Source organism: Furipterus horrens, unplaced genomic scaffold (assembly GCF_987537825.1).
Source record: "Furipterus horrens unplaced genomic scaffold, mFurHor1.1.pri manual_scaffold_5, whole genome shotgun sequence".
Classification (NCBI taxonomy): Eukaryota; Metazoa; Chordata; class Mammalia; order Chiroptera; family Furipteridae; genus Furipterus; species Furipterus horrens.
In genome coordinates this window covers 160,695,995-160,722,611 of record NW_028327175.1, presented here as the reverse complement: position 1 = coordinate 160,722,611, position 26,617 = coordinate 160,695,995, and the positions used below count along the sequence as shown (strand labels likewise).

At 48.7% G+C, this 26,617-nt stretch overlaps 1 protein-coding gene across 1 annotated transcript in view; it reads right to left on the bottom strand.

Annotated features, from left to right (window-relative positions):
- The window catches only part of ADAMTS14 (ADAM metallopeptidase with thrombospondin type 1 motif 14), an 84,330-nt gene that overhangs the window by 40,998 nt on the left and 16,715 nt on the right, over window positions 1–26,617 (bottom strand). Inside the window, exons 3-4 of the mRNA XM_090278149.1 lie at window positions 15,351–15,507; window positions 10,293–10,483 (exon numbers count right to left, since the gene is read on the bottom strand). Of these exons, the coding sequence (XP_090134275.1) occupies window positions 10,293–10,483; window positions 15,351–15,507 (348 nt within the window). The remainder of the gene's footprint in view (window positions 1–10,292; window positions 10,484–15,350; window positions 15,508–26,617) is intronic.

The following is a 26,617-nucleotide window of genomic DNA, read 5'->3' as shown; positions in this document are numbered from 1 at the left end:
AGCTCTGCCATATAATCTCACCCCTTAAGCCCGACTCCTCTTCTGGGTGTGGGCACACAAACCCTGCAGAGGCCTGAGAATGAAGGGGAGCAAATGTCCATCAGCGGCATCTGTCAGTTTAGAACTGCTTCCCACTATGAGAGCTAAGGAGGGCCCTCTCAGATCACCCCAGGAATAAGATTTCACAAGTCTGACCAATACGTCTAGTGTGATACTGGGTACGAAAGTGCTTTGTGAACCATAAAGCTCTCTTCACACCCAAGGGGTACCCATTATTATGTCTCTCCTGCCAGGAATCCCAGCATGAGTTCTTTTGTGCTAGACATTGTTCTCTGCCCAGTGGGCTTGCTCTGAAAATTAAATACCTGTCTGTGGCAACTGGAGCTAACCCCTTAGGGCACGGTTCTCAGACTGGCCACGAGGGACACTTTGACATTGATGATTCTGTTTGGGCTCCATCCTTTACACAGGGATCTTTAGCAGTATACTTAGCCTTTCTCTATTAGACGCCAGCAGCAGCCAGCAGCCACCCCCCTCCAGCTATGATAACCAAAAAATATCTCCAAACCTCCCCAAATATCCCCTGGGTAGCACAATTGCCCTTGGTTAAGAACCACTGCCTTAAAATAAGTGAGTTTTTGCTTTGTTGTGGGAGTCTCTGAGTGGCCTAAGATCACTGGAGAGCTTTTCAGAGAAAAAATAAAAGAAGAGAGAGGGTCAAAAAGAGGGAGGAGGAGGGTGTGCCCATCCAGTGAGCAGAGAGGATGCGCTGCTCACATGCCCCGAAAGGAAGAGGTCTGGCAAAGCAACATCCTCTGACAGCAGGGAGGCAGTGTCTATGATATTCCAAGTAGCCTTCAGGAGGAATATTTAACACATGCTGTGTGCCAACAGAATGCCACCCTCCCAGGCTGCAGCCACCAAGGTTCAGGTCTGACAGCCAAACCTCCCAGGTCTAGAAGGGGCACCAAGCTTTTCCAGGCAGTGCATCTGGGAGGCCTCGGTGCTTCACAAGGGGCCCTGAGGTGGATCAGAGCTGGTAGGACCCTTACAGAGGCATTAGCCAATGTATCCCCCACAGCCAAGCCCATCACCTTTGTAGTGTGAGCCTAGCCAGCTGGGGTGAGGAGTAGGGTAGGCGGGGAGCCCACCACCCGGACAGATGAGCTGCCAAGAGGGGTCAGGCTATAGACTGGCTCTGTGAGGACTGATGAAAGGGCCCAATTGTCTCTTCTCCCTCTCCCCCTGCTCCAGCTCCAGGCCCTAAGAGGATCCCCATATCTTCACATCCAAAGGAATCCTCTCCCCCCACCCCCCATGACTCAGTGCATCTCCCCCTCGCAAGGAGAAGATTCTTGCCCTGTTCCCCACTGGCTGGCCCAACCACAGAGTGAAGGATGTGAAGCTTCAGGATCCTAACTCTGCTAGGGGGCCCATCTCAGGAAGAGTGTCCTCCATTAAGGGGCAGCACTCTTTCCAACTCCCAGGCTGGGAGCCCAGGGACCACCTTCTCCTGCTTCCCAGAGCTGCTTACCCCAAGTTCTGCCGCAGCAGCAGTTGGGGGAAAGCACAGACTTTGGAATCAAATATATCCGGATTCAAATCCTGGCTCTGCCACCTATTAGCTGTGCAGATTCTGAGCAAGTCACTTGGCTTCTCAGGGCCACACAGGTCACAGAATGTCATCCGCATAAGGCTGCAGTGAGGACTCAAGAACCCATCTGTAAAGTTGTCATTCCTGTGCCTGACATGCAGTAGACACTGGAATGATACTGTCCTATTTGAGAATCAGACTGAAGAGTCCCTGCTTCCTGGGCCTTTAAGCTGGCCCATCACAGCTTCCACTGGCTTCTGGTGTCCATCCTCCCCACCCCCAAATACACCTCGGATGCCACCCACAGACTCTATGCTTCATACATTTCCTCCACACAAGAGCCCATGCTACTGTCTGATGGTATGTCCTGCTATAACTAGGTCCCTGAGATTTCTCTGCACACCCATCACCTTCCTGTACACCCAGGACAACATTCCCATTCCTGCATCCACAGCCCTGCCCTGCCACCACACTGCCCCTGCCTGCTCTTCACCTCCTCAAATACCCCTTCTCCCCAAGGCTGGCTCAGCTCAGCCCCCACCAGGAAGCGTGCCTCTCTCCCCCAGGGCACAGGGACAGCCATCTCTTCTCAGCTCCTTCAGCGCTGTTTTCAATGGTTCCCGAGTTATTCTAGGGGACTGAGGCTTATTTTTGCAGCCAGACCAAAGCTATCATACTAGGCACACACCACGCACTCACTAAATGCTGAACACACTGGCCTTACACGTCAAAGTTCTTAAATGGTGCCTAGTCCTGAGATTTGAAGAAGCCTTAAGGAAAGTGACCCAGTACACATGAGTAAACCGAGGCACAGGGAAAGACAAGTCCACCCAGAGCCCACCAACACGTGAGGGAGGGGTGGACAAGGAGTATTTGCTCATCATCTGGAGCTGCATGAATATTTATAGCACATCCCAGGTCAATGCAAAAAAAAGAGAGAAAGAGGGAGAGGCAGGACCCCCCTCCCGACCCCACTGCTGAGAGCTGTATTAATGAGGTCCTGCAGTCTTTTTGATTCTTTAACTAATGGCTTCTGCCCCCCCCCCCCCACCCTGGGTTAGCACAATGGGACTCTCCATTCTGGAAACCGATCTCTAAACCCACCAAGCCAGCCCTGGACCTGGAAATCAGGATCGGAAGTGATCACAGGCAGGCACTGAGGGGAGTGCAAAGGAAAACCCTTTTACTGGTTTCATGAAATCCCTAAGAGAATTAGTGCTTTACACGTCCCAGACAAATAAAAGTTCCCAAACAATGCTCGGGATGAACTGCTGGCCCCCTGGGAGACAGAAGCTGTCGGACACCCATCTGCTCATCTCCATGGGCAGGAACTCGGGCTGGCTGTCCTCTGAACCTTGGGAAACCAGAACCTTGCCTGCCGGCTGTCCCTTTGTGGCAGCAGCAAATTTGCAAGGCAACAGCTCCCTACCCTTGTCTCAGTTCAGTGCTGTGAGCCTCTCTCCCCCAGAGGAATACAGCCCCCTCATGGGAAGATCTACCTCAACTACACCCCTCACACATCCAAGGCCTTTTCTGTTCTCACACTCACAAGGGGAAGCCAAAAATGAGCATAACCAAACACCCTTCGGGAACCTCCGAGAAGACATTTACCCTCCTCTCCTACCTTCTGGTAGGCTGTGGAAGAAGGAAGGTGGAACCAACACTATGGGAACAGCAGGCCCCAAGCCAGGCCCTCCTGGCACAGTCCTTGGTGAGGACAAAGTGGAGGAGCTCCCTGGCCAAGACTGTCAGTCATGGGTCCGAAGTCAAGGGTCAGCGGTTGGAACACATTCATTCAATCAAGAGGGTTGAAACAGGTTATGGGCTTACCCTCCTCCTACAGTAAATTTCCGGGGACATGAGGAGGGACACCAGGGACTGCAGGGCAACTGCCCTCCACATCCCAGACCTCAAGAACTTAGTAGAACTTCCCACCTGCTCCCCAACACCATCCACATGATCTTTTACAGCACCAGGGCTGAGGGATTTAACTAGACCCTTCTGAATTAACCACATTTCAATCTGCTCAAGGCAGTGGAATACCCAGTTCCAAAAGTACACTTTTTCCTACAGAAGGAAATAGCTCCTTGTACAATCCCTCAAAATACTTCTAGGTTTGCAAAGGAAGGCCCCATATTCTGCTTGGGGGACAAGATCTTGTTGATTCTCCCTGTCACCTTCCTAACTTCCTGCTTTCAACCCTACACCTCAAGGTCCACCTTTTGCCAAGGCCCCAAAGAGCAGCCCCTCTAACATCTAGGTCATCTGACTGACCTTCTCAGAACCTCCTCAAGAGGGGTTCAGACTAGACCAGTCAGTGGGTCTCAATTCATTGAAATTTTTCTTCCCATCAATTGTCATCAGTTGGGCTCAGATAAGCCCATAAAAATTATCTACAGGTTTGGATGTTTTCTAATTGTACTTTATTGTCTATGTTATTACAGTTGTCCCAATTTTTTCCCCTTTGTCCCCCTCCTCCAGCAACCCCCATTCCCTCAGGCAGTCTCCACACCTTTGTCCATGTCCATGGTCATGCATATATGTTTTTTGCCTACTCTATTCCCTACTTTACATCCCCATGACTATTCTGAAACTACCAATTTGTACTTCCTAATCCCTTTACCCTTTCACCCATCCCCCTGACCCCCCTCCTATCTGGCAAACATCAAAACATTCTCTGTATCTCGGATTCTGTTTCTGTTCTGCTTGTTTATTTTGGTTTTTAGATGCAATTATTGATAGGTATGTATTTACTGCCATTTTATTATTCATATTTTTGTTCTTCTTCTTAGAAAAGATCCTTTAACATTTCATATAATACCAATTTGATGATGATGAACTCCTTTAGCTTTTTCTTGTCTGGGAAGCTCTTTATGTGTCCTTTGATTCTAAATGATAGTTTTGGTGGGTAGAGTCATCTTGGTCGTAGGTCCTTGCTTTTCATTATTTTGAATATTTCTTGGCAATCCTTTCTAGTCTGCAAAGTTTCTGTTGAGAAATCAACTTGACAACTTATGGGAGCTTCCTTGTAAGCAACTAACTGCTTTTCTTTTGCTTTTAAGATTCTCTCTTTGTATTTAACCTTTGGCATTTTAATTATGACATGTATTGGAGTGGGCCTCTTTGGGTTCATCTTGTTTGGAACGCTCTGAGCTTCCTGGATTTGTATGGTTATTTCCTTCACCAAGTCAGGGAAGTTTTCTGTCATTATTTTTACAAATAGGTTTCCAATTTCTTGCTCTCTCTTCCAGCGCCCCCATGATATGGATGTTGGTACAGCTGAAATTGTCCCAGAGGGTCCTTACACTGCCCTCATTTTTTTGGATTCTCTTTTCTTCTTGCTGTTCTGATCTGTTGTTTTTTGCTTCCCTATGTTCCAAATTGCTGATATGATTCTTGGCTTTATCTATTCTACTGTTGATTCCCTGTAAATTCTTCCTTATTTCAATGAGTGTATCTTTTATTTCTGACTGGATTTTTTTTTATGTTGTTGAGGTCCTCACTAAGTTTCTTGAGAATCCTTATAACCAGTGTTTTGAACTCTGCATCTGATAGATTGCTTACCTCCATTTTGTTTAGTTCTTTTTCTGGAGTTTTGATCTGTTCTTTCATTTGGGCCATGTTTCTTTGTCTCCTCATTTTGGCAGCCTCCCTGTGTTTGTTTCTATACATTAGGTAGAGCTGCTGCATCTTCCAGGCTTGATAGAGTGGTCTAATGTAGTAGGTGTACTGTAGGGTCCAGTGGCACAGCCTCCCCTATAATCCAAGCTTGGTACTCAAGACATACCCACCATGTGGGCTGTGTACGGTATGGACATTTCCTATGTGACTCTTCACTGCCTGCTCTCCAGGAACAGATCCTGCTCCACCTTACCCATACACATATCACTAGGCTCCACTAGGACCCCAGGCGAACTCTCCAGTCTCAGCAATTAGTCCAGAATGGCCGCATGACCCAACCCAGGCCAATCCTTCATAGGAAAGCAAGAAGGATCCCTTTGCCTTTGGGTCCTAAGAGCAGAAGTGTCAGAATCTGGGGTTGCCAGGGGCCCTGCTTCCCACCATGGGGAGAAAGCCTGGCTTCTGTCAGTTTATATCACCAAGCACAGACAAGGGAGAGGAAAGAGAAGAGAATGTCCTAATGTCCCTGTGTTCCCTAAAGCTGTTCTGTCCCACAGCTCTTGTAGGACTCTGTGGGCACTGTCAGGGCTTAAGAGCACCTCTTTGGTTTAAACTAGTGTGAGGTGGGTCTCTGTCACTTGCAAACACAGATCCCTGACAAACAATCACCACTACCCAATGCCTAGCACTGGGGGGAGACCACTGAGGCAGGACAGTACCTGGCTTTGAACAAATGAGTAAGTGATAGCCAAGACTGGGGGTGAGGCCACCTGAAAGGGTTCCAGGAAGCTTATTCCACCCTTCCAGAATGTGCAGACTTGCCCACACCAATCAAGAGACATATAAGGAGAAGCTCAGCAAAAAATGCCCAATGGAAGTGCTCAGACAGGAGTTTCTCTAAAAGATGTGAGAAAAAGTGAAGCATATGGCACAAGGGTGTTTGGTCTTTCCCAAACGGCCCATCCCGACCCTAGGTCTTCTCTCCACAACCCCACTCCCCAGCCAGAATCTGGAAAGAGAGAGGTGGTAGTGAGCTCTTGGGGAGGACAGGGTGGGGAGGACCCATCATTTAGTTGCTTAGGACTGTCACACAGCCAGAATCTAGGGTGTGTCCTAAATGAGGCTGCCACCCCTCTAGCTCCAGGAGCAGGATGGAGCCTGTAAATTAGATGGGCAGCCAGGTGCCCTGCCATCCATGAAAAGGGCTCTTGACCTGGGAGCCAGGCCAGGCCTAGCACTCAGAGAATAAAAATGTGTACTTCCATGGAAACTGTATTGTCCACAGCACAACTCTCTGCCTCCCTTTAATCTAATTCTAGGAAACTTGTTTACAACTGAGAGCATTGTAGATAACTAATAGCAATGCAAAATTCTTGTCTATAGACATGCAAATTTTGTCTTCCCTCCGACTCTGTGAAAAAAACGCCAATATTGTCTGTATTTGTACATTCATTTCAACATTCCTGATCTATAAATGTTTCTGTTCTTCGGGTACTGTTTTGAATAGGTTAGAGCATCTGCCTGCTTCCCCCATTAATTAGTGAGTAGAGTAAAACCTTTAACACCCACCATTTTAATTTTTATTTTAAGCTCTTCAGCCCCAGCTTTGGACCCAGACTCTCAGCACCAGAGGGCCTCCTTACCCACTTCCCCTCTCCTGCTCCTCCTCCTCTTCCACCTGCTGGGCTACTGGGGCCAACATGGCTCTCCCACTAATGGGATTAGTACTCAGCTGTGTGGTCAGCTGTGTGGTCTTCGGTTGAGCCAGTTATTTACAGAGCACAGGTGGGTGGTCCAGTGCTCCAGTGAGGTGGGTGTGTTCCTAGCATAGTCATCCCGATTCTCTCCCTCTGTCTCTTTCTCATACAACCCCATATGGTAGTCTTTGCTCTTTGAGTCCCAAACCACATGCTATATAAGAGATAGAATTAATATCCAAAGAAAGAGGTGACAGGAGGCAGACATTCTGGCAGTCCCTCCCCTCCCTGGGGCTTCTGTAATTGGAGCTGATTTCTACCCCTGTTCTTTTTTTTAAAGATTTTATTTATTTATTTTTAGAGAGAGGGGAAAGGGAGGGAGAAAGAGAAGGAGAGAAACATTAACTGTTGCCTCTTGCATGCTCCCAACTCGGGACCTGGCCCACAACCCAGGCATGTGCCCTGATTGGGAATTGAACCAGCAATCTTCCAGTTCACAGGCCGGCACTCAATCAACTAAGCCACACAGCCAGGGATACCCCTGTCCTTTTCCTAATGCTAGCATTTCAGATGGAAATCTGCTCTCTTCCCCTTTCCCCATCTCAGTGGATGCTGGCCCTTGCTTCTCCCACAGACACCATTAGCTTCCATATCACCTATCACATGTTGGGTACTCTGCTGTGTGCTGTTGGGGTTCAAAAAAGTAGAAGAAAAGTCCCCACCCTCAGGGACCTCACCTTCAGACACTTAGACAAAGAGCTGCTTATAAATACACACTAGAACATATACATGGCCAGGACAATGGAAGACATAACTTGAGTACTCACTATGTGCCAAGAGTGTGCTAAATAGTTTATACATACTTAACCTTCACAAAATAACCAACAGCATATAGTATCATGAAAATATGGAGCCTCTTAGAAGTTAAATATTATAGCTGACACAAACCGGAGTGTGTAGCCAGCCCAGAACAATTTCTCCAGTGGCCATCATATGTCTTAGTCCCTCTCTTCCTTTGAAAAACTCTATCTTCTTCTCCAACATATAATGATTGGTCCAAAGGGTGGTCATGTGATCCAAAGTTAGACCAATCAGAATCCTGCTCTGGGAATTTTCTTTTGTCTCTGGCCACAGAGCTATGGAGATGGAGTCAGCCTGATGTCATTAATGGTCAAAATCTATCATATACAAAAGTTAGTCAGAGAGAACTAGGATGTCACAGAGAGAAGGGAACCTAAAAGCATGCCACCCCCTCTACACAGCTTTGTAGGAGAGAACCTGGGGTCCTGCCCACCTTCCCCAGCATCTAGTAATAATTACACTGACAACCAGCTCCATCATGTCTCTCCCAGTTTGGACCATGAGCCAATAAATTACCCTGTTTTTCTTAATCTAGTTTGAGTTCATTTTCCGTCATTTACTACCTATAGAGTCTTAATCAAGGCAGGTTCCTTGTGCAAGGTCACACAGCTAACAAGGGGCTGGCTGCATGCCCTCCTAGCAGTCACCTAGCCTAACATGTGGCCAGATTATGGACCCCAGACAGCACAGGCAGTGTTATGCTGTTTTATTATTATCTTACAAATGTTTCCAGGCGGACTGGCAAGACCATGAGGCTGACACTTCTGCTCATCAACTGTTGAGTTCCCAGAAATGTGTTACCACACCCCTCATAAAGTCATACCATTATTATCCCCAACCACTTTTGAAAGCTTATGCTATGCAAGGCACCATGTTATGTGCTGTTTAATCTCCAAAAACCTTTCATGGTACGTATTGTTAACGCTGTTTTAAAAGTGGGGAAAGGGACACTCAAGAACTTGCCCCATACGTCAAAAGAGTCAGACAGTGTGACCCCAAAGCCCACACTCTTGGCCAATTCACTAACATTCCTCTCCATGCAGTACTGTGGTCAGCTGCATGTCCATCACAGCCTCCAAGAACTGTCCATGTTAGACTGAGTGTAAGGTGATTCTATCCCAGCCCCGGCTCTCAGTTGTCTTTTTGTCTGCACGAGAGGGCAGCTAGCCAGCTTCCTCACAGGCCTCAAGTCAGAGGGCCCTAATCTTAAGGCCAGCAGAGGCCCATACAGGCGCTGGAAACTTTGGCTTTCAAAAGAGGCCCACCTCAAATTCTTTGGGACCCACGATGTATATGGATCTTCCTTCTTAGCTCTTGTGTTTATGATGAACCATTAAGCTGTCACCTGCAGACTCGGAGGTGAAGGCCCTGCCCTGTTGCCTCCTGTTGATGTGGCATTTGCCCACCCACCACTGCCTACCTCCTCCTGCCCAGACTCCACAGTGCCTCAGCATGCTGAGCTGGGCCTGACCCCAACATGCCACCCCTTCTATCCAGGTTTGTAGGAGAGAACTGGGGTCCTGCCCACCTTCCCCAGCATCTGGCTGTGGCCAGTACAATTCCACTGTAGGTTCCACTGTCACCTACACCAGTCCCCATCCATCCCAGAACCATAGCCACACACACCTCTGACAGAGGCCTCATGCCAGAAGAGAAACATCGTGGGCCCCACCTCAATGAATTCACCCTTCTTTCCTTTCTGGTCTCTGTGGTCTCTGCCCCTTCAGCGCAGAAGTGCCCGCCTCTGAAGGGCTCACAGGCCACATGTGGTGTGTCGGTAGATTCTGTTCAGCATTCACAATTGTTTTTTATGTTAACATGTAAAAATTGGCAGTTTCATCCAAGATAACTGTGTTTAAATTTTCCATAAAAGGTTTTTAAAAAGCACTAAAAACAACTGTATTTCTGACTTTTCTTGAAACATGCCTTCCTGTAACCAAGGCTCTGCTGATCTTCGTGAGAGCTGCCAGCAACAGCTGAGTAGCCACCACCCACCAGGGACAGGGCACGGCTCTCTGCTCCACCAGCCTTACATTTGCCTGTGACCCTCATTTTCCTTGCTTGTCAGATCTCTGTGAACACCCAAGGCCCACTCTGGGGGCCTGAGGCCACCCTCCGCCTACCCCCCAGCAGATTGAGAGTGCCTGGCCAGGATCCCAGCCTGGTGCTGTGCATTTTCTCCAGATGAGAAGTCTCAGGCAGGTACCAGCCACTCCTGACCTAGCTCTGAATGTGTCCAAGCCCAGAACCCACTGTGCAATGCTTGCCAGGGTCTAGCATGGCTGGCCTGCAGGCACCCCAGCAAAAGCATGTACAGCTGAGGTCAGGCTGGGATGGGTGCCAGGCCAACTCAGGCCCATTCCACCATGGAACCTGCTGTCCAGCTGGACTAAGGAGCAAAGAGAGACTCCCCAAGTCCACCCAGAAAACACAAGCCTGAGAGAAATGGCACATTCAGACCCAGTGGTCCTACCCTACCTGCTGCCAACCGCCCAGTCCCAAGGCTCAGGGACACTCACGATGTTCATCAGAGTGAGGACATAGTTCTGCACATGCTCCTTGCCATGGAAGCGCACCACGGAGTCATCCACCGCCAGCAGTACCTCGATGCTGTAGCTGCCTGGCTTGGCATGTCGCCGCTTCCGCTCCACTTCTCCCAGCTGGCTCCCCACCAGGCCCAGCAGGTTGGGAAGGTCACCAAGGCCAAAGGCTGGAAACAGGATGGAAAGAGACCAAGGTCAAATCCACATAAGGGGTCATCACTATGACACTGCCTGTCAACCCACCCCTGCACCTGTCATATGTGCCCCTCTTCCTCCTTCTGTAAACCAAGGTAGCATGAGGGTTTGTTCCATACAAGGTAATTCATGAGCTGGAGCCCTTTTCCTGGCACAGGGCACAGCTGTCTTTGAGGCAATGAGTAGCAAAGAAGTGAGGACTGATCTGGGTTGGAGTTCCTACTTGGTCCTGTCTCACTGCATCCCAGCCCAAGCTGTGCCCCTTCACTTCTCTGGACCTCCATCTCCCTTCCTGTGACATGTAGATGGATAATCCTTGATCTCCTGGCCCACAAGCTTGCTATATAAAAATCAAAGGTGGCAGTGGGTGGATACATCTGGATAAAGAAAAAAACTGTATTATTACTGTGGCCAATGCAGGACACTTTAGGCATCCCTGGAGTATGTCCCAAGCCTCTCAAAACCCAGTCACTGCCAGTGACCCAAAATTTCACCACCGCAGCTTTGGCCTTTTGGCTAAAACCAAAATATTTATATAACCAGGATTTATTAACTTGGTTATATAATCTAGGAGTTGTCAATTTTTTTCTGCAAAGGACGAGGTAGTAAATATTTTAGGCTTTGAGGGCCCTGAGCAAAGGAAACTACCTGCAACATCCATCATGAACAACTTTGTGAAGACACCATTCACAGAGTAGGTGACCCTCAGGGATGAATCAAAAGACACCTTTGCAAAGATCCAAGTTCTATCTCTAAGCCTCCATTGACATGGGTTCTTAAAGAACTGAAATCTGAGGACAGAGCAACAGGAAGCCCAGGACTCGGTGCTACTGTCTTTTTATTTTCCCTTTGATTAGGGAGCTATAGTGCAAAGGAAAAAAAGCAGTAGACTTAAGGACTGAAAAAAATGTGTGGCCACTGGCCTCCTGGTAACATCAGAAAAGAACAGCCAGCCCTCTGGGTGATGACAGCCTAGCCAGCAGGGCTCAAGCCAGAATCACTCTCACTTGCCCCTGAGGTCAATGTGTCTCTCTTTGCAGGTTACACTGCACAAAAGCTCCTCACAGACCTGGTGCCTGAGCCCAACAGTGTGTACAGCAACCCACAGACAAATGCCTGGGAGAGAGGAGGGAAGACACCCAGGAGGGGAGGACAAGGGACAAGGGCTCTCTCCATGGAGTGGGGAGAACAAATAACAGTCACTCCCAACTTGTGAGCATTGTCCCAAGGTCCAAATACTGCAAGTGAAATGTGCACCTCGACCTTCATAGTTCTCCCTGCCATGTCTGTCAAAGGAAGGCTCAGAGAGGTTACCTGACTCATCCCAGGTCACACAGCTAGTTAATGGCAGAAGCCCAAAATGTAAGCTCAGATCTGCCCCTCTCCCATTATCACACCCTATCAGGACCCACCCAATATCTCTCTTAGCAAAAACAGAGAGGAAAGTTAGGGAGGGCCTACTGACGTCAGACACAGACCCTGGAGATGTTCCACCCACACCTTCTTCCATGTGTCTCTCATTCTTCAGGCCAAAATAGGTGACCCTCAAAATGTGGAGGGATGGGGGCAGCAGGCTGCTGGGAGGATTTCACTGAGCCCACCCAAGAAGCCTCAAAAGAATATAAAATAATACAGCTGCTTTGAAAAACTTTGGCAGCTCCCCAGAAAGTTAAACATAGAATTATCATAAGACCCAGAAATTCCACTCCTAGGTATATACCCAAAAGAATCGAAAACATATGTTCCCCAAAAACTTGCACACAAATGTTCATAGCAGCATGATCATAACAGAAAAATATGAAACAACCCAAATGTCTATTTACAGATGAATAAACAAACTGTGGTGTATCCATACAATGGAATATTACCCTGCCATAAAAAGGAGCGAAGTACTGATATAAGCTCCAACATGGATGAAACGTATGTGCTAAATGAAAGAAGCCAGTCACAGAAGGCCACATATTGTATAATTCCATTTATATGAGATGTCTAGAATAGGCAAATCTATTCTAGATAGAAGGTAGATTAGTGATTGATTGCCAGGGCGTTGGGCCAGAGGGAAATGGGAGTGACTACTAATTAATGGGTATAGAGGTTTTTATGGGAATTATGGAAATGTTCTAGAACTAGATAGTGGTGATGGTTACACAACACTGTGAATACAGTAAGAAACCACTGAATTGTATATTTTAGTTAAAATGGTGGATTTCATCTCAAAAAAACAACAGCAGCAGCAGCAGCAGCCCGAAGCCCCAGCCTGGCTGGCTGCCCTAGCGTCTGGCAGCCCCAGCCTGCAGTCTAGGAATGGAGCTCTGGCCACAGGCGCACATAGCCTACCAGCATTCAGGAAGGAAGTGAAGGGTGTGGTAAGGGGTGACAGAGGGCAGGACCACGGGTTAAGGAAGGAAAGGGCAGCACTGGGATATGGAAGCGTCCAGGGCACACCCTCCAAGGCCAAGGCTGGGTCCACAGGGGTGGGGTGAGGGGTGGGGTGAGGCCCAGCTCACACCTGGAGGTCCAGCTCAGGGAGTTTCTGCCCAGGACATGGAACGGCATAGATTTCCCACCAGAGCCCTTGAGAAAGAATCACCTAACTCTTCTTTGGAGCCCATCAAGGGTGTGCGTGTGGGGGGGTGAGTATGTGACTGTGGGGTGCATGTGAGAGGGCGACTGTCAGTGTGTGAGCTGTGTGCCTGTGTGCAGGTGTGTGAGTGGGTATTAGTGTGTGTGACTGCGCCTGAGTGACTGTGTAAGTGGTGTGACTGTGAGTGTGAGTGGGTGAGGTATGACATGTGGTTGCATGTGAGTGAGCAAGTGTGTGCAGGTGTGTCAGTGTGTGGGGTGTGTGCCTGTGCTCTTCGGGGAGTAACAGCCAAGGCAATAGGAAGAGTCCCCCCAGGGCACCTCTACTGAGGGGCAGCTGGAAAAGCAGTCTATGGGTCCTCTGGTACCTCCTTTCCTTCCTTGATGAAAACTGGACATACCCTGTGGAACAGCACAGCTCATGTGAGTGACACAAACATCACTGAGACTTGGTATCTGTCCTTTAGGACACCCCTACCCTGGCCTGTTTGGAAGAAGGGGACAGTCCCAGGAGAAATCCAGGGAGCTGAGGGATCCAGGAAAGGGGACACCTGAGCTGGTCTGACACCTGGGCAGGATGGGGACAGACAGAGATGGAGTAAGGTGCTCAGTTGGGGAGATTCCTCAAAAGCCTGTTTCCTGTGGCTAAGCAGACACTGACCAGCTGGCCCAGGCCTCTGAGGCATTTCTCTGTTTGCCAAGAAGTCAGCCCAAAGATGTGAGGCAAAACCTTTCATCTTCATCAAGAATGGTAAATGGAAGACAGTCACACCCAGATACACTTCTCCGCACACTGGGCTCAGACCCATTGCTGGTCCTAAAATAACAGAGTAAGAGTCACAGGTTTCCAAGAAAGTTTTCCGTTGCCCCTTGTCTAAAGAAGAACCCAGAGGAGCCCAGGGCAGGGCATTGCCCATAGGTCTGCAGGAGTTCCAGTGGGCAGCCTGAGAGGGAGTCACACCGGAGCCCACGGGCATGAGCTGCAAGTCTGCCAGCTCAGTGGTCTTGGCTTCCCATCCACAGGCCGTGGCAGGCAATGGCATTGGTTCCAGGCTCAGAGCCGTGAGCAGGACTTCCCCAGGGTCTCTCCCCAAAACGGGATTTATGGTCTTTTGATTCAGAACTGGCCTCAAATAAAATGGAGCCCAACGAGCCTGGTTGTTCTTCCCAGCCATGATCAAGGGAATGATGCTGGTCCCCATAATCCACCCCCACTCTCAAGGCTCTGCCCAGACCCTTGTCCCACCCCAACACCCCAGGCCTGCAAAGCCCTCCTCCTCTTTGCTAGAGCTGGTGCTGAGGCTCCCCTACTGAGGAACATGGACAGCAGCTGGAGCTTCAAAGGAGGCACTGCATGTGGGGACAGTTGGTTTTCAGGCATTCCTTCACGCTGTGCTCAACCCCACCATGGCCCTGGCTGGAGGGTGTGGCTGCTCGTGGCGGGATTCCACCCAGGGCCTTCTCATGTTCTCTTGGCCGAAGCCTTCATGACAAGGCTAGCTTGGACTATGAAGTTGGCCACGGGCCCAGGACCAGCACACATCACATCCTCTACTTCATTCACTCAGCCATGGATCCTGAGTATTATGCTGGTCACCAGGGTGCAGGTACACCCCTGCTCTCAGGAGCTCTCACCCTAATGTGTCAAGAGTCAACCTAATAACAACCCTTCATCAAGCATCTACTACATGCCAAGCTCCATCATTACTAATACACACAATCTTAGAGGCAAACAAAGGTCGCCCCCACTTTACAGATTAGAAAATGAGGCTCAGAGATGTTAAGTAACTTGCTTAGGGTCACATACTAGACAGCATTGGGGACAGGATTTTAAATGATGTAGGGGACACCAAGCTACCCCCGACGCCCTGACATAGGGCAGATTCCCTACGGGTGCCCTAAGAACTTTCTTTCTGTGGCTCCCGGAGGCTGAGTTGAGTATTAGGGGAAAGGGCCAACTGCAGCCATTCCACCTGCTACTTGGGCAGAGAAATGGCCTTGCAAAGCAACGCTGCAGCCCCAAGTTCCATAGTTCAGGGGACTCAGGTAGCTCCTCTGGTCCCAACTGCAGCCAGTTATAGCAGCCTCTAAAATCCCACCCACTGGGCACATGGGTGCGGTAGGTCTACATGGCCCAGCCCCATGTTACAGATGAGAAGACAAGGCCAGGCACTGAGAGGTTTAAGGCCTGAAGTTACCTAAAAACACCGCAGAGGTATGGACAGCAGCAGAGCTCAGGCCCTGCCCACAGCCTACCTTCGTTGTGAAGGTCCCCTCCAGGCTCTGCCCACTCCTGCTGGACGACTTCCCGGCGGTACACCACGTGTGTCCTCCCTCTTGCCTCCTTGTCCTGCTGCCCCCGCTCCAGGGGCTCAATGAAGTAGTCGCTGACATCTGTACGGATAAGTCCCGCCTGAACCAGGGACACAGTAAGCAGAAGGAAAGTGGGGGAGAGAAGAAGCATGAATACATGGCACAGTATAAGCGAGCATTTGTGAATGCACACATATACAGGCTCTTCTCCCAGGGCCTTAGAGAGCTCTGGGATCCAGGAGGCAACTGGGAGGGGTTGTAAGGAGCCTGTGCAAGGGAGCCCGTGCTGATTTCAGGAAAAGCAGACCCACTTTTACTGTGCTGCACACTCATGGGGTTCTACATTCACTTCACGTAAACAAAGGATTCCAGTGCTTAAAGGGAGAGTCACTGCCATGAGGGGTATGCACACACACACTGGGGCACCACATTCCGCTCAAAGCGCTGCCACCAGGATGCAGGCTTGCCTTGACCTGCGGGCAGAGGGGAAAATCTTATCGGTAAAGCTTAATCACCTGGAAGGTGGGAGCTGGTCCCGGCTCCAGTACAAGGTGCTATTATTTCAGATTTAAAGCACATGTGTACACCAACCAGGGAAAGGAGCTGCTTCCTGACTATCAGCAAGCCAAGATAGTGCCCCAGGAGTACATGCTCTGTTTTTAATCTAATTTTTTGCCCACATCAAAATAGTCTCTTTAAAAAAACATCAGGCATTGGCCTTGAAAATAAAAACATATAGCCTTAGCCAAGCCAAGCCCATGTATTATTAGGCCCCAGTGAAGTCAATAATCCCAGGGGCAACAAAACCTACAGCTAGACAAAGGCATATGTGAATGTATGTGTAGTTGCACAGCTCTCCCCCCAGCACACACACACACACACACACACACGTCAGCCCTATAAAAGGAGTAAGACCAGCTCTCCAGTGCCTAGGAAATAGAAGGCAATCCTTAATAAATATATATATGTATTTGTTGAATTCCCTCACTCCTTCATCAAACATCTATTGAGTGCCTACTGCATACCGGCACTGCTTAGGACCCTGGGAATACAGTTATGAACACAAAGCAGTGAATGAAGAGTTCATTTTTAGAAATCTGTTGGAACTTCCCCATCCATACAGGAGCACCTCTTTTTCAAGCAGCCACTTTATAGAACTGAAGCCCACCAGTTTTTCCAGTTTTCCCACCTCAGCCTGTTTTGAGATTGCTCTTAGGGAACCCCCTCCAAGACCTACGGAGCACTCACCACAGAGCCTCCCAGCAGCAGCCAATCTTTTATGTGTCCCTTCCAGCTAAATGTTGATCAAACGGAAAACAACATTTTGGATCAAAACCAAGATGGCTGCCTTCTGTGTCTCATAAATAGACCCAATCAGGAGGCCAAAAACATTCTAGGGAAAAATAGCAGCATTATACTGGAATAAGTTAGGGCTTCCCAAGGTAACCATTTTGTAAGGCAATAGTCAATGGTCTGCAAAAGTTCGGGTCTGCTTACTGAAATGTCAACATCAAGCTATATTGTGTATACTTCCTTTCATTCAAAGCACTTTTACTTTTTTACTTTGGCACCTGCTATGTGCCAAGGGCTGGGAGAAACATAATAAATAAATAAGGCCCAGCTTTTGGCTACGAATTGCTCATCACCTGGAGCGAAGGGCCTGCAGAGGAGCAGAACATGGCCAGAACATGGCCACCTGTTCTGCTCAGTGCTTTGGTGGATGGGTCTAACTGAAGGGCAGGGGTATCCATCAGGCTCTCAGGTGCAAGGGGCAGACATTCAACTTGAACTCTCTTGGTCCCAAGTAGAGCACATTGGCCACATGACGAGCCATGGAGGGGCAGGCACTCTGCTCCCTCTCCACCCGTTCTCTCAGTACCCTCTGCAGCAGCTTTGTTCTCCCAGACTGGACTACGTAGTGCACTCTTGTAGGCACATCTCCACCCTGCTGCCAGGGACAAGGAGACTTTCCTTTCATAGTCCCATCTGCAACAGCCCAAGGGAGACTGTGGATGGTAGAGCCTGAGTTGCATGGTCACCCTGGGACTCACAGTCCCTGTTAGACCCCATGGCCAGCAGAATGGTGATGACTGCATCGGAACACAGAAGCTGTTAGGGGGAGCAGAAGAAGCCCACCTCAGCTGGAAAGGGCACGCCAGGTAGGGGTCTGGGCAAGGGTGCAGAAGCATGAAGGCAGTGTGGGGTACCTGGGAGGCATTCAGGCTCATGGGCAGAGGCTGAGCCAGAACCCGGACCATGTGGCCAAATCGAAGGCCTCCGCCACTGCAGCCCAGCCAGATCCCCAAAGGAAGGCTGTCTTCTAGGGAACACAGGGCTCTGGGGCGGGAGGGCCCAAGGCATTCCCCGCAAAGCTACTGCAGCTCTGAGGCTACAGGGCTTGTAAGGGGACTCTCAGCTAAACCCCACACCCATCCCATCCCGCTTGCTGTACCCCTCTCTCATACCCAGCAGGACTGATCCTCTTCTATTCAAGGCCAAACAAAGCAAGAGGTCCTCACAGCACAAGTCAGAAGGCCTGTGTTTCATCCAGGCCAAAGTCATACAAACCCAGGCTCAATGAGGGCTGCAGCCTCTGCTGCCTCTGTCCATCACACCTCTGGAAGCAGCCTGGCAGTAAAATTCTCCAGGTCAGAGGGCAGAAGACCCCACTCAGCCACCCCCCGCACACTGGGCCACCTCGCATGGCCCTACCCCCTTCTGAAACTTGGTTAACCAACTACACAAGGGGGATTCTGCAAAATCTGGCATTCCCTGCCTTATCACCCAGTGACTTGATTTGGACACCAGATCTCAATGCCTCATATGAGGGATGTAGGTTCCACAATGATCCATATGGCTTAGGGCTGTGCCGTGCAGCCTACCCCTCCCTACCCACAATCATGGACCACAATCATGGATAACACCAACCTTTCAAAACCTCAGCAACATCACCAGTTAGGGGACCTCTAACTCATGTTTGGATGCCTCCAGTGATAGAGAGCTCCCTCCCTCAAGATACAAACTTTTCTAGGTAAGGACACTCACAATGTTTTATTTAGCTGAAACACACCTACTTACATGCTGCCCTTTATAAACAGTGTTATTATCATAACAGGGTCTGCCACTTATATGATATTTACAGATATTATCTAGTCTTCACAACAATTCCTATGAGGTGGCCACAAATATTAGACCCATTTTATGGATAAGGAAACAGAGGCTCAGAATGGTTAAGAAACTTGCCCAAAATCACTTAGCAAGTAAGTGACAGGACTAAAACAGGAACCCAGCTCTGTGTGGCTCTTAACCACTAGGCTATATTACCTCAGGCCATCCCTGGGTCCTGCTTCTGCCCTTGAGGGCCACGGAATGAAGAAACTTTTCTTTCATAGTCCCATCTGCAAATCCCTGGGCCTCTGGTCTGGTCTGACCTTGCAGAACAAGCAAGATGTTCACTTTCCATCTCTGGGCAAAAAATAAAAAGCTCCATGGAAGCCAGTCCTCCTCCCACCATGGCGTGAGAATGGGGAGAAATTCCAACACAGAGCCCTAAAAGGAGCAGAGCCTTTCACTCCCCAGGCAACCTGACCCCAGCAGAAAAGGATTCTCACCCCACAGACCAGCCTCATCACACCCCCAGCACTCCTCTGCCGGAGTGGAAGTCCCAGGATTCCTGAGTCTGCACCAGCCCCACACTGCCCACCAGCCTCTCCCCAGGGAAGAGACAAACAACCTCTATTTCCCCACCCCAGTTTAACTGTTTGGGGCAAAGACAGCCCTGTAATACCCAACTTGGAAAATAAGTTTCAAGCCCTTTTGTGACTGTGGGTCCCACCAGCCCCCACCCCAGGATCAAGGGCAGAACGTCCCCAGCAATTTCCCTTGTTCATTTTGTGCATCGTGTTCAGTCTTGACAGGCAGTTCTTGTCCAGGCCTGGATCCCTCCTCAGCCTCTGAGAGGACGGGAAGGCAGGCCCGGCCACCAGATCAGGCGGCGGCCTGGGCCAGTCCCTCCCACGAGGCCCTTGGTTTCCCCATCTACACCATGAGGGGCCTGGCCCACAGTCCCCCCCAGCTCTGCCCTGGCCAGGAAACCAGGCCCCGTGCAGGGCAGACAGACTGGCAACGGGAACTTTCTGGCTCTCTACCTCCCTGCCAAATTACTCCCGTCTCTCAATTTATGAGATGTTTATGTTTCTGAAAAGTGGTGGCTAATTTTAAAGCTCTAAAATCAACTCGGATTTCTGTATAAGAAGTAAAGGGGGTGAGATTAGTTCCAGTTAGTTGGAAAAGAAATGTCAGCCATATCTGTTTTCACCTTTACCTTAGTCTTTTGGAAATAATAAATAAGTAGAAAAAATATATTAGAAAGTTTTTCTATGCAATAAAAACAATAAAAAATAGCTGATCATACGCAATCATGCCATGTGCTCTTCAGGCTCTCAGGCCACTTCTCCAAATCGACACTCTCCAATGAGCAGTGCTGTTCCCCCTCAGCCAGGGTCAAGACCCTTTAATATAACTGTTTCTGAGGGATCTTTCCTAGGAGGGGACTGGCTGATGAGGGAGACCTGTTTGACTTCTCTGATGTGACTGTGATTGTCTTGGTTGCAAAGGTGCAGCCTTCTGCTGCCTCTTCACACAGAGGCCTCCAGGCGGAGCTAATTGAGGTTTCCAGTCCTGCTTCCCCTCAGGGAAGCCCCCAGCTCCACAGTGTCATTCCAGGCCGGGTGAAGGAAACTCATCAGTGGTGACAGGAGAGGTGTGTGCTGGCTTAGAAACCACCTTGTACTCTGCTGTGGGTCATAACCAAGCAAGTTCAGTTGTCACCCGTAGCCACCATCAGGGTGAGGTCCCAAATATTTTAGCAGATAACTGAAGCCATATTATTTTGGAATTAGCATGTATGTGTATAAACAAACTTATTTATTCTAAAACTGCATTTACTGGCACATAAATTGGGAGGCAGGGGTATAAAGCCAGCAGAGACCTCTAGGGAGGTCCCGGGAAGACATCCTCAAAGACTGGAATACATGTCCTTAGATGGTGCAAAAGCCCAGGCTTGGACAAAGACAGGGTTCCATCTGTATTGAGTCAAATGCAGAGATGACAGGCAAGCACCCAGCCTGGGGACCGGAAAGGACAAGTAGCCTGGCTCTGAGAAGACAGCTTGGCTCTGGGACATAGGGATCCTGAACCCACACATTGCACCCTCAGATTTGCCCGTCTTTGTTGACTGCCCGAAAGGAGGAAGCATTTCAAGATGGCAGCTTCAGTGGAGCCAGATCTCCTCTTCCTTCTCCTTCCAAGACTGGCCTATGTGGGGCCTCCCAGAAGAGAAAGAAGCAGAGCAGGCCTCTTCCCACCCAACCATCCCACCACCTCCCAAGGAGAGCGTATTCTCGGCCTGAACTTGTTCTGGAAATTCCATTACGAGAGTTTTACTGCCTGCTGTGCTGTCTCAGGTTCTAGGCTTCCAGCAAATTCAGCTTGAAACTGTTCCACTGTAGGAAATGAAAGAAAACCCAGCAAGCACAGTCTGTGGTGAGGTACACAACTGGGAGTAGTGAGAGAATCAGAAATGGCTTCTACCAGGTTCTCCCCCAACCCAGCAACCTGCCTCTACCCCAGCCACTGCCAGCCAGGCTCCCTCCCTGGCCCCCTTACTGGATGGCTTCACCTGCTCCTAGCTCAGAAACCTTGACTTCAGCAGTCTGGATCCCTTCCGCCACTGTCCTGCTCACTTACCCCTCCAGCACGCTGGCTCCAGCTACCACTAAACTTCATCAAGACCTCCAATGTGTGACCCCTCCACTTCATCACTGTCAATCCCTCCCCGTGCCCAACCAAGTTCTCACAGCCCTTCTCACCACCTGGGACTTCCTGGTCTAGATATGTAGTAATTCCCTTGCAAACATGTGTAACTCTCCCCACCTTCTCCTCCCTCCTACTTTCCCAGAGAAGCCTCTGCCCTAGTTCAGCCCAACCAGCCACACACTCCATGTCTGCACACTGATGGAGAAAACGCACACGGTGCCCACTGGTCTCACTCGAAATCAGATGCTATGACTCTCACGTGAGCGTGATGCAGGCTGGGATTCTACCACACCTCCCTGTTATGTCTGCATTCCGGTTCTCCCAATGGCTTAGACTTCCAACCCTGTCCCACTCTCACCCTCTCCTGTTTTCCAGGAGAAAACAGGCACCATCAGGAGGGCTCTCCCCTATCCTCCCACCACCCTATGTTCAGGATCACCTTCCTTTCACCTTCTCAAGGACTTAGCTCTGTCAATTAGTACCCCTCTTTCTGGCATCATCATGCTCCTCTCCTGATCATTCTCATTGGCACATGGGTGCACCCAGGGATCTCCCATCTGTCACTCCCTCCCCCAACTTCCAGCCCAGTGCAGCTATTGCCAGGTCTCAGCTTTCCTCCCAAGCAGAAAGAGGCATCTACACTCACTGGCTCTGCTTCCAGGTCTCATGCCTCTCTTCTACCCACCCCATAGGGGCTTCTAGAGCCACCACTTCCGGAAACTGCTCTCGTCCAGGCCACCTGTCACCTCATGTGGCCAGAGCCAGAGATCAATTCTTTGTCCTTGTCTCCCTCAGGCCCTCCAGACACACATGCTCCCTGGAAATTTCCCCAGATCCCATGGCTTTAAATATCATGTACTTTCAGATAACTCCTAAATTACATCCCCAGCCCTGACCCCTTCCAGAATTCCATGGAGGATTGTCCAACAACCTTCCCAAAAGAGACCCTGGGCCTCCACTGGGCCCATCAAACTTTAAAGCAGACCTTCCTCCCTGGCCATCCATCCTCACCCCAGAAAAAAGCACCATCATGTTCCCAACTACTCAAGCTAAAAATCAAGAGGAGAGCTGGCACAAGAATTGGGTTTTTTTTTCTAATTCTTTCTCCATTTCTCCCACCATCCATCATTCTGTTGATGTCATATCAGTTGAAAGCCACACCAACATAACATGCAGGTACTAGAGCCTCGCACAGGTCATCCTTGGCCACTGTCTCTGAGTCATGACAGGTGAGAGGGAGCCAGCTCCAGCCCACAAACCCCAACACCCTGGGACCACCACTCCTGCCAGGACTCTTTGAGGTGGCCCAGATCCTTTCCTCCCTCATGTCTTTATGTCTTCATGAAGCATCTACTGCAAGCTAGACATGAGGGGATTGGGCATGTGCATAAGGTCATAAGAAACCAGCCTCTGCTCTCCTGATAAGGGACTTGTATCTAGAACATATAAAGAACTCATACAACTCAATAATAAAAGGACCAACAACCCAATTTAAAAACAGAAAAAGGAGGACTTCCAGACAAGATGGAGGCATAGACAGACATGCTGTGTCTCCCTCCATAACTAAGAAAGAATACAACTACCTCAAAAGTGGAGACAACTGTAAGTTCCAGAAAATCAAGCTACATGGAAGTCCAACAAACAAAGATATAAAAAGGAAATACTCATTCAGACAGGTAGGAGGGGAGGAGCCGGGACAGAGAGGAAGTGGTATGATGGCAGTGGCAGCAGCAGCAGTGGCAGTGGCATGCTGGTGGAAAACACAGTAACACATTAAAAAAACATAGGGAGGGACACCTGGGGAGTGTTCCCAGCACCAGACCAGGCCATGCAGCTCATGGTTCCAGCACCAGGGAAAATAAAACCTCATTGCTTCTGACTGTGAAAATCAGTGGGGGTTGGAGTGGAGGAAGAAACTGCCAGTCTCTCAGCAGAGTCCGCTTGTTTAAAGGGCCCACACGGTCCTAGAACATCTGCAAACTCACCCACTCCAGGAACCATAGCCAGGGCAACAGCTAGAGGGGTGCCAGTCCCATATGGAAAGTGGGAGAAGTGCCTGGAAAAGGGGCAAGTGCTGAGCAAGAGGCATTGTTTCCTCTCAGACCCCTCCCCCACACAGTGCCTCAACGTAGTGAAATGGGTTGCTCCCTACTGACGAATACCTAAGGCTCCACCCCTTACAACATAACAGATGTGACAGCTCTACCTAAGACACAAGAGGAAAACACAGAGGCATGTCAAGTTGAGGAGACAGAGAAATATGGCCCAAAAAAGGGAACATATCAAGGTTCCAGTGGGAGAACTAAGCGATGAGGAGATAGCCAACCTAACAGATGCAGAGTTCAAAACACTGGTGATAACAATGCTCACAGACCTGAAAGACATGTTTAAATACAACAAATGCATAAGGGAAGAAATGAAGTCTATGCTAAATGAAATGAAGGAAAATCCACACAAAACCAATGGTGAAGGGAAGGAAACTGGGGTTCAAATCAATGATTTGGAATATAAGGAAGAAAAAAACAGTCAACTAGTACATAATGAGGAAACAAGAATTGAAAAAAACGAGGAGAGGCTTAGCAACCTCTGGGACAACTTTACATATGCCAACATCCGAATCATAGGGGTGCCAGATGGAGAAGAGGAAGAGCAAGAAATTGAAAACACATGTGAAAAAGTAATGAAAGAAAACTTCCCAAATTTGGCAAAGGAAATAGACATACAAATCCAGGAAGCACAGAGAGTCCCAAACAAGTTGGACCCAAAGAGGACCACACCAAGACACATCATAATTAAAATGCCAAAGCTTAAAGATAAAGAGAGAACCTTAAAAGCAACAAGAGAAAAAAAGAGAGTTGCCTTCAAAGGGGTTCCCATAAGACAGACTATCAACTGATTTCTCAAAAGAAACTTTTTAGGCAAGAAAGGACTGGCAAGAAGTATTGAAGGTGATGAAAAGCAAGGACTTACAATCCAGCAAAGCTATGATTTAGAATGGAAGGGTAGATAAAGTGCTTCCCAGACAAGGTAAAGCTAAAGGAGTTCATCATCACCAAGCCATTATTATATGAAATGTTAAAGGGACTTACTTAAGAAAAAGAAGATCAAAACTATGAACACTAAAATGACAACAAACTCACAACTATCAACAACTGAATCTAAAAAATGAAAACAAAATCCAACTAAGCAAACCAGAATAGGAACAGAATCATAGGTATGGGGATCATTTGGAGGGTTATCAGCTGGGAGGAGGAAGGGAGAGAAATGGGGAAATGGTACAGGGATTAAGAAGCATAATTAGTTGGTACAAAATGGACCGGAGGAAGTTAAGAATAATATAGGAAAGGGTGAAGCAAAATAACTTATGTGCACGACCCATGGACATGAACTAAGGGGGTGAAATTGCTGGAGAGAAGGGGGATACTGGGTAGAGGGGAGCAAAGGGAAAAGAAATCAGGACAACTATAACAACATAATCAATAAAATATACTTAAAATTAAAAATAGAAAAGAAAAACATAAAAAAATAGAAAAAAGATCAAGGAAGCATTTCTCCAAGGAATATATAGAAATTGGAACCCTTGTACACTGCTGTTTGGAATGTAAAGTGATGCAGCCACTTTGGAAAACAGGCTGTCAGTTCCTCAAATATTAAACAGAGTTACCATATGGCCCAGCACTTCCACTCCTTGGTATATACTCAAAAGCAGTGAACGCATATGTCCACACAAAAACTTGTACACAAATGTTCGCTGGAGCACTACTCACAAGAGTCAAAAAGTAGAAACAACTCAAATATCCTTCAACTGATGAGTGAATAAGCAAAATGTGGTATATCATACAATGGAATATTATTCAGCCATAAAAAGGAATGAAGTACTGATACCTGCTATAACATGATGAATCTTGAAAACATTATGTGGAATGAAAGAAGTCAGTCACCAAAAGCCACATAGTATATGATTCCATTTATATGAAATGTCCAGAATAGGGGGAAATCTATAGAAACAGAAAGTAGATTAATGGTTGCTGGGGGCTGGGGTAATAGATTAAGGGGGATTGTTCCTGTTTTGTTCAAGGGCAAGCAAAGCAATAGACCATCACAGCACAAGTCAGAAGGCCTATGGTTCCTCCAGGCCAAAGTCATCTACCAGGCTCACCAAGGGCTATAGCCTTTGCTGTGGGTAACAGCTAAAGGGTATAGGGATTCTTTTTTGAGATAGTGAAAATGTTCTAAAATGGTATGTGGTAATAATTACGCAACTCTGTGCATACGATTAAAAATCCACTGATTTTTAAATAGGTGAATTGCATGGCATATGAATTATATCTCAATAAAGCTATGAGAAAAAAGATGACACACATGCAGAGAGGTGACACACATGCACTAAGATGACACACACAAAGATAATATGCATACATGCACCAAGACAATATATACACAGAGACAACACATATGCAGGCAGACAACACACACATACACAGGGTGCACAGGCTGCCCACTACCACAAAAGCATGAGTCAGCATAGCTGGGATGAAAGCCTGCGGATACTGAGATTCCATTAATTCAAACCTGATGTGGAAGCCCCAAGCCACAGGAGCTCTGCTGGAGAGGCTGGGCTGCCAAGGCCTGGGCCCAAGCCAAGGAAAGTCTGAAAGCTGATTCATCTCAAGCTGCAGCCTTGGGGACAGGGAGGAGGAAGAGCCCTTGGAGGATGGAGTTGGGAATCGCCAGGCTTGTCCTCAACTGGCAAACCCTGCCATGCCCCACGCAGGCAGCAGTAGAACTCCCAGGGCAGGCCAAAGGGTCGGAAGAAAGACCAGGAAGCGGAGAGCCTCCACCATCTGAAGGAAGTTATCCGGGATGACCACTTGGCCTCACTTCCTAAGGTCATGACCTCTGCAGGCCCCACACCCTGACCGGTGCTGGGTAACAGTATACTGAGGTCTTGCTGAGCCCAGTCCATCCGCAGCAAGAATCCTTCTCGGGGGAGAAGGGATGTGGTGGGTGTGTGTGGTGGATAAATGCAGAGACCCTAGAGTCACAGTCTGGGCTCTGCTACTCAGACTGTGTCACTTAACTTCCCTGTGCTTCAGGATTACAGCAAACCTACCTCGTAGCGTTGCTCTGAGAAATATACACAGGGCACCTAGAAGGGTCCTACCTGGTAGCAAGGACCATGCACGTGTTCAAGTTTGCTGTAGGGTTATCATGACTATCGTTCAAAGTGTGCCTAGGAGACCCAGTGGCTCATAGAGGGAGTGCCAGGAGCAACATTCTGGAACCACAAGACTGCTTGTCTCTAACGCCTGGCTCCACTGTGGCCCGGCTCAAATCCCCTGCCTGTAAACAGGAAAAAAAGCAGTGGTTGAGCATCCATAAGGGGAAAAGTC